General features: G+C 43.5%; 2 protein-coding genes across 4 annotated transcripts in view; one reads left to right on the top strand and one right to left on the bottom strand.

Moving 5' to 3' along the window:
• Positions 1–2,233: 2,233 nt before the first annotated feature.
• On the bottom strand, positions 2,234–5,191 carry PDZD11 (PDZ domain containing 11). Of its 3 annotated transcripts, none has more exons than XM_081278148.1 (7): positions 5,115–5,191; positions 4,541–4,640; positions 3,890–3,973; positions 3,575–3,631; positions 3,205–3,303; positions 2,935–2,995; positions 2,234–2,774 (listed from the first exon to the last, which is right to left on the bottom strand). In XM_081278148.1, exons 2-7 carry the CDS (start codon positions 4,625–4,627, stop codon positions 2,740–2,742), a joined length of 423 nt encoding a protein of 140 aa, XP_081134274.1. In that variant the 5' UTR covers positions 4,628–4,640; positions 5,115–5,191; the 3' UTR covers positions 2,234–2,739. The 3 variants fall into 3 exon arrangements, with proteins under 3 accessions (XP_081134274.1, XP_081134275.1, XP_081134276.1); XM_081278149.1 differs by lacking the exon at positions 5,115–5,191 and adding an exon at positions 4,959–5,101; XM_081278150.1 differs by lacking the exon at positions 5,115–5,191 and adding an exon at positions 4,838–4,885.
• A 109-nt stretch (positions 5,192–5,300) lies between these two features.
• Positions 5,301–6,532, top strand: part of KIF4A (kinesin family member 4A) — a 137,858-nt gene continuing 136,626 nt past the window's right edge. Inside the window, exons 1-3 of the mRNA XM_081278116.1 lie at positions 5,301–5,432; positions 5,740–5,880; positions 5,992–6,106. Coding sequence (XP_081134242.1) covers positions 5,758–5,880; positions 5,992–6,106 — 238 coding nt within the window. The 5' untranslated portion in view covers positions 5,301–5,432; positions 5,740–5,757. The remainder of the gene's footprint in view (positions 5,433–5,739; positions 5,881–5,991; positions 6,107–6,532) is intronic.

The raw sequence follows: 6,532 nt of genomic DNA, 5'->3' as shown, positions 1-6,532 counted from the left end.
GGGAAGTTGACCTACTTATCTATCTTGCAATGGGGAAGATATCCATTATCACCCACTTCAAGAATGACAGCTGTGACTGCATCTGCCAAATGAGCCTACCACCAAGTCATATGGTACATTTTTGCCCCTTTCCTTAACCAACTCATCTGGGGATTCTCTTCCCTCAGTTATCTATTGTAAACACTGGGAAACTGGACCAGGATAACCTCCTCAATGGCCATTAGACCTGCCTGATATTGGGGTTACAGGGTGATTTCAGAAAGTGTATTTGCTTCTTTTGCAGAAAACCACTGGTTGTCTAAACCCCTTAGGTCTACTCATCATAGTAGGGTAGCACTTCTACACATTACCTGTCAATAAAGGAAAAGAAAAAAATTGAAGCTTCCTGAAATTACCAAGCCTTATGATGTTTCTTGTTCTCTTTGCCCTTATCAAATCTCCAAATGTAACAAAGTTCAAGTGGTCTTGAATCATTAAAACCACTGTTCTTCCTTAATAGGGTCTACCTTAATCCAAACGGTATCTTGAGATTGGTTAGATTTGTTATAAGACTGTAAGCCACTAGTTCTGAAGTTGTAGCAGTCACTTTTCAGTTACCCAGTCTTGACTCTTTTCATCCTGTTTTTGTTAAGTTCTAGATCTTAAAAGTCTGGTCTCTTTCTACCTTTTCTCATCTTCATCCTAAACATTTGTTTTAAGCAGCTTCAGCAACAGTTATGGGGCATAGCTGGCCAGGAGTGCTTTTGCTCCTTAATTTCTAGCTACATTTGTGATTCAACTATTACAGTGTTTATCTATGACATCATAAGTGGGTATAATGGGATGTTTTATTTGAAAAAGTGGGTAGTGAGGGAAGGAACAGGGAGATTGGTATGACTAGCAGAGAAAGGACAAGTACATTATTCTCTCTAAACCTCTACCAAGTGTGTCAAGACTCTGCAACGTATTCTCTTATAGGCATCAATTTTTTCAAGGACACAGACAAGAGGGTAGAAGTTGAATGGGCAGAAAGAGGTGACAATGTTGTTGTCATGTTGGAGAATAATAAGACTGTTCTGAACAACAAAATGTAACTAAAATTTCTGGCATACTTAACTTGTAATCTCTATGGGGAGTGTCTACTGTGCTATTTACTTTGTGAGGAGATACCAGGGATTAGAAAGGTCATGGGTTTAAGGTTTCTAGGGTTCCTGGTCCCAGGGAAGCATTATTCCCCTCAGAAGTTATCTATCTGTAGCCAATAACTCTAGGTTATCACCATTTGGCCCTTTTTATCATTTCACATTGTCTATACAAATGTCTACAGAAGAGGGTGAAGATTAAATCAGAGACCTCAAGGCTTATTTACCTTTCCTATTTAAAAATTCAAATTTCCAGGTTCTAATTCAGAGCAATACAATCACTCTCCAGGAGAAATAACTAGAAATACATATTTAAAATCACCTGGATTCTTTCAAGGAAAATTTTGGGCTTTAATCACAGGGGTACTTTGCCCCCTACCTCACTAGAAAACCTTTAAAATTCCAAATAGGTATTTTGAACATGCCAGTGGAGGCAGCATAGGTATGACCTAAAATCTCAAACAATGGATTGCAACTAAATATCTAAGAACATGGCAGAAAGTTATTTGGGACTCGAGTGGAAAAAAGAGGGAAGTTCACAGTTAGTACTACTTAACCTACAGGTTGAAAACTGGGAACCTACTTCTTAACTGCTGCCTCTAAAAAGAAATGAATTTAGTCAGGTGTGATGGTGCATACTTGTAATCCCCAGGATGCTGAGGCAGGAGGACCAAAGGCCAGCCTGGGGAACTTAAATGAGACTCTTTCTCAAAGTTTATAAGAAAAGGGCTGGGAGGTATCTCAGTGGCACAGTACTTGCCTAGTGTACACAAGGCCCTGGATTTAATCCTCAGCACTGCAAAACAAACAAAAGTCCACATGCATCTAAGTTCCTTCCTGGGTAAAGAATCTGGGAAAGGAGGAAAATTATATTCTCCCTGAAGAGAAATTTCCAAAGCTCCCAGGGGAAAGGGTACTGTTTCTTATAGTACCCTTCACCCAATGCTATTCCTTGGTTATACTGTGGCTCAGGTTGCTTGGCCTCTCTAAAGTTCTGGCCAGACATAGACAGTTAGAGAGCAGGTATAGTGTTACTGATTCTTCCAGTGCTTCTCTTTTGAAAAAGCTTTGTTGGGCCTCAACGGCACCTTATATCCAATCAGCATCATTCAAAAGTTACAACAACATTTATTCAGTACTGTACTTTACATTTTGGGGGAGATGATAGGAGGAGGAAGGGGCAAAAGTGTCTTATTGGAGTACCCAACATGTATGACAATTCTGATAGTACAAGGATAGATGAAATGTCCAGGCAATCAGATGGAAAGTTCCAAATATTTTCTAACTTATTTCTATAATTAAAATGATAAAGATGTGTAAGTACTAAGCCCATGGTAACCAATAAATGTCAGTTGCCATTCCTAGCTAGGTTCCCCACAGGCTAGATTATACCTAGACTTTTTCATCCTGTTCCTTTCAGAGAATAAAGCTTGCCTAGAAAATTAGGGAACTAAAAGTACAGTACAGTTTGGGTAACAAAGTTGACAACTTTCTCTCTATCCTCCCCACCCCGCTATGCTAGGGAATGGCTCAGAGTAGAACTTCCCAAGTGGCTTCCCTTGGGCCTAGCTAGTTTGTCCTGGCAGATTCCACATGGAGGGCCATGGGCTGCAACTCTCTAGTGCACAGTCCTCTCTTTTTGGCGATGATAATCTGGGGAAAAGAAAGAAAGAAAAGGAGGAACAGAGCATGTTATTTTCGGGCGTAGGCTCCTGATTTCCCATCCCCAACATCTGGGGTTTTCAGTCATCAATGTTTAAAGAGTTCCTATCTAGGGCCTTGTCAGGTAAGTAAAAAAGAAACTGGCACTTACTGTAGGGAAAGAAGCGCACACGCATGCTGATTTCTCGGGCGGTCTTCAGGATCTCAACAGCCTGGAAGGAACACAGAAGCTTGTACCAATGACAAGAAAAAAACCCAGGACTCAATCATAATGGGGGAGGGGATGTGCCACTCCATCCCTCTGGTACATTTCCCTAGGAGAGATGCTTCCTTGTCATGTTACATGTTTACGTTAATCCTGTCCAACCTGTCCTACCTGGGATGGCTTCTGTCATCACCACAGTTAAAGTACTGTACTTACCTTGCTGTGTTCAATATCTTGGAAATCCACATCATTCACAGCTAAAACTTGGTCTCCTTCTTGAAGTCCTGCTCTATGTGCATCTGAGTCAGGAATCACCTGTTAGTAGAGAATACGTGTGATTGGGATGGGGTAATTTCAGAAGACTGCAGGTGAAATTTGGTGCTATTCAAAGATAATGTGCTATTATTTTTTTCTGTGACAATGTAGGGAGATAGAGGAGGGCTTGCCAAATGCAAAGCTCTGTGTGGGAAAGGGGATGTCCCCATTTTGCCAATTCTAGGAGCCCACTAGCCCTTGGGATATCAGGGTACTCCAATCTGATATACAAAGGAAGTGGCTGTCCATATTGCCTACCAGGCATACATACCTTGGAAATGAAGATGCCTAGCTGGGAGGCCTTTCCTCCTCTGATGTTAAATCCCAACTGTAAGACAAGAGCATGGAATGGGGGCTCAACATAGACAACGAACACACAGTATATCTAGTAGCATCACAGTAAAATAGCTAGGCTCATGTGTTCCTCAGAGGGAAATGAGAAGTTGTGGAAATGGTAGCTCAGCTTTTCTAGCCATAAGAAAGGAAGTTTCCTCACCTCCCCATATGCTTTCCAATCCATTTCCCAACTATGGCCAGCTTGTGGTATGCACAAATGTAGCCTGGAATAAGAGGCACCATGGCTCACCTGAGCTCCAGGAGGCTTCTTCAGTGTGACAATTCGGGGCAGAAACTGGGTCAATTCATTGTTGTAGTCTGGGTGGTATACTCTCTGCAAGACAAAACAATCTCAAAAGTTTTTTAGAATTTATTTATTTATTTTATGTGGCACTGAGGATGGAACTCAGTGCCTCACATGTGCTAGGCAAGTGCTCTACCACTGAGCCACAACCCCAGTCCTCAGAAATCTTACTACCAGCTTAGATGTCACATTTACCATCTTTTGACTAATACTAATGCATCATCTTGAAGTCAAGAAAAGGTAAAGTCATAGACTTAGTTTAAGTAGAACAGATAAACATTACTCAAATGAGTAGATGTTTAGCATGGGGATATGCTAATAGCTCTATAGCTCCCCACTTCTTTACCTCTTGACAGAATGGAAACTAGGGCTGGATTTCCAGAATTCACTGTTGTGAACAGACCCCAGCAAGTGGCTTCCCTAAGAAGTTCTCATTTGGTCTCTGATGCTAATAATTTGGCTTCTGGGTCCTTCAGCTAAAACAAGGGCTAAGATTCATTCTCCATTTAGCTTTCTAACACTGTCATTCTACCTTTTATACATTATATCACAACCAAGGGGAAAAATTCCCTACTCAGGAATACTGAAGGTTCTCACTTCATGAGGTGGAATCCATGCTGGGGGATTCTCATAGGCAGGCAGGAAAACCACAGGGTAGTCATCATAAGGAATTCGGCTGTCCATCTCAGGCAAGACCCTAAAAAGAAAAGGCGAATCAAGGCCGACAACTAATTCAAAAGAGATGGCAGCCCAGCAAGTTTCAGCAAGCAGCTCCAACCCATTCCAAGGCTATCAGTCTATGGGTCTAGCCCACATCTAGATTTTAAGATTTGGAGGACCGAAGGAAGAAAAAAGATAGGAAGAAACTATTAACTTTGATAAATATGTGGATGCCAAACACTCTGCTAGGTATTCTAGAGACATGATCTCATTTCCCACAACAATTCAGCAAAACAGTTGTTACTGTCTTCATCCTAGAGAAGAGGAAATCAGGGTGGCGTCTAAAAAGATCTACTTTTGAGATCCAGGGGAGTGCTGACTTCAACTCTTCAAAGGGACTCCGGGACAAGCACCGCTCCACGCTCTCTAGAGATCCCCAGATTGACTCTTCCTTCACCACCAGCCACCTTCCAGCTCCCCGTCCTGCATTCCGCCCAAGTCCCGCGCTCACCACCGCTTAAACACCGAACCACCTCAGCAGCCGCGAAGCCTTCACCCTCCCCTGGCTCGGCTCACAGCCAAACAACCTGGGAACCGGAAGCAGATCCTCAGTAGGGTCGAAAAGGGGCGGGGCCTGGCTGCGACCAACTTGCCTTCCTTTCCCCAACGCGTCATCCTGCGCGCGCCGACGTGTGTGCTCGACCTGCAGGCTATCTGCGCTCCGATTGGCTGGCGCCTCTGGACCCGATTTGAAACTTGGCGGTTAAACCTCCAGTTGGAACAGGGCGCCTGGAGACCGGGAAGACCGGGGAAAGGGACGTTTAGTTGGGTGAGTTAAGGGGGCACATCTTAGCTCAGATTTTACCATTCCCTTTACCTTGGGACTTTGTTATTTGTCGCTGGGTTCGCCGGAGTTTTTTCTTTTCATTTTAAATGCCACTTCACTCTTCCGAGTGTCGGGCTGACCGGCCGTTCAGTCGCGGTCAAGTCCAACAGTAATCTGGGGCAGCGATCCCTTGGGAGGGGAGGCTGCCATGGCTAAGGCTGAGTTTCCCAACGCTCTCACCCTCCTGGAGGTACTCCTACCCCTGCCTACATACCAAGATTCATCAGAAAGCTGTTTTTCTTCCCTGCAGAGACGGTGCTGAGCTAGGATGATGAAGGAAGAGGTGAAGGGAATTCCTGTAAGGGTGGCACTGCGTTGTCGCCCTCTAGTCCCTAAAGAGATTAGCGAGGGCTGTCAGATGTGCCTTTCCTTCGTGCCGGGGGAGCCTCAGGTGCGTAGCAAAATCCAGGGCTCCTTTGTGAACAGCTGGGGCTGAATGGCAGCGAGGGGCGTGGTCTAGCTGTTTTTTTTTTCCTTACATCTTGTCCCTTGCCTTGCGTAGGTGGTCGTTGGTACTGATAAATCCTTTACCTATGATTTTGTGTTTGACCCCTCCACTGAACAAGAAGAGGTCTTCAATACAGCAGTAGCACCACTCATAAAAGGCATTTTTAAAGGTGAGGCTATTTAATTTGCCGAACATTTCTTGAGCATATACATTGTGCCATGCTTGGGCACTGCAAATATATGATTGGATGAAATGTGATTCCTGCCTTTGAAAAGCCCACAGCTTAATAACACTTGTGAAACCTAGAAACATTTGTAAAAGTCTCTCTACTCTCAAAGCTAGATTTATACTGTGTTTGTATCCTGTGGTTCTGTTCATCTTTAATGTGTACATTTTTTCATTTGCCTGGAACCTCACTGGAGTACAATAAGGTCTTTGGTGAGTGATCAGTGTGCCAACCTGCTTGAGTGTCAGTCAGGCCTCAGTATTCATTCAGTATTATTCATTCAAAGATAAATAATTTAGCTTCCAGGCCCTGAAGGAGTTCAAAGTCCAGAAGAGATAGATGACTACATAAATAATTTTAATACATAAA

Source organism: Spermophilus citellus, assembly GCF_964194105.1.
Source record: "Spermophilus citellus genome assembly, chromosome: X".
In the NCBI taxonomy this organism is placed as follows: Eukaryota; Metazoa; Chordata; class Mammalia; order Rodentia; family Sciuridae; genus Spermophilus; species Spermophilus citellus.
This window is presented reverse-complemented; position numbering and strand designations above follow the sequence as displayed.

Bases quoted from the DNA above. Each gene is read 5' to 3' on its own strand.
- PDZD11 (XM_081278148.1), bottom strand. From the start codon at position 4,627: ATGGACAGCCGAATTCCTTATGATGACTACCCTGTGGTTTTCCTGCCT. The intron at 3,304-3,574 runs GTATGTATGCCT...CTCTACTAACAG, and splicing joins TAGGCATCTTCATTTCCAAG to GTGATTCCTGACTCAGATGC. The intron at 2,996-3,204 runs GTAAGTACAGTA...TGTTCCTTCCAG, and splicing joins AAGATATTGAACACAGCAAG to GCTGTTGAGATCCTGAAGAC.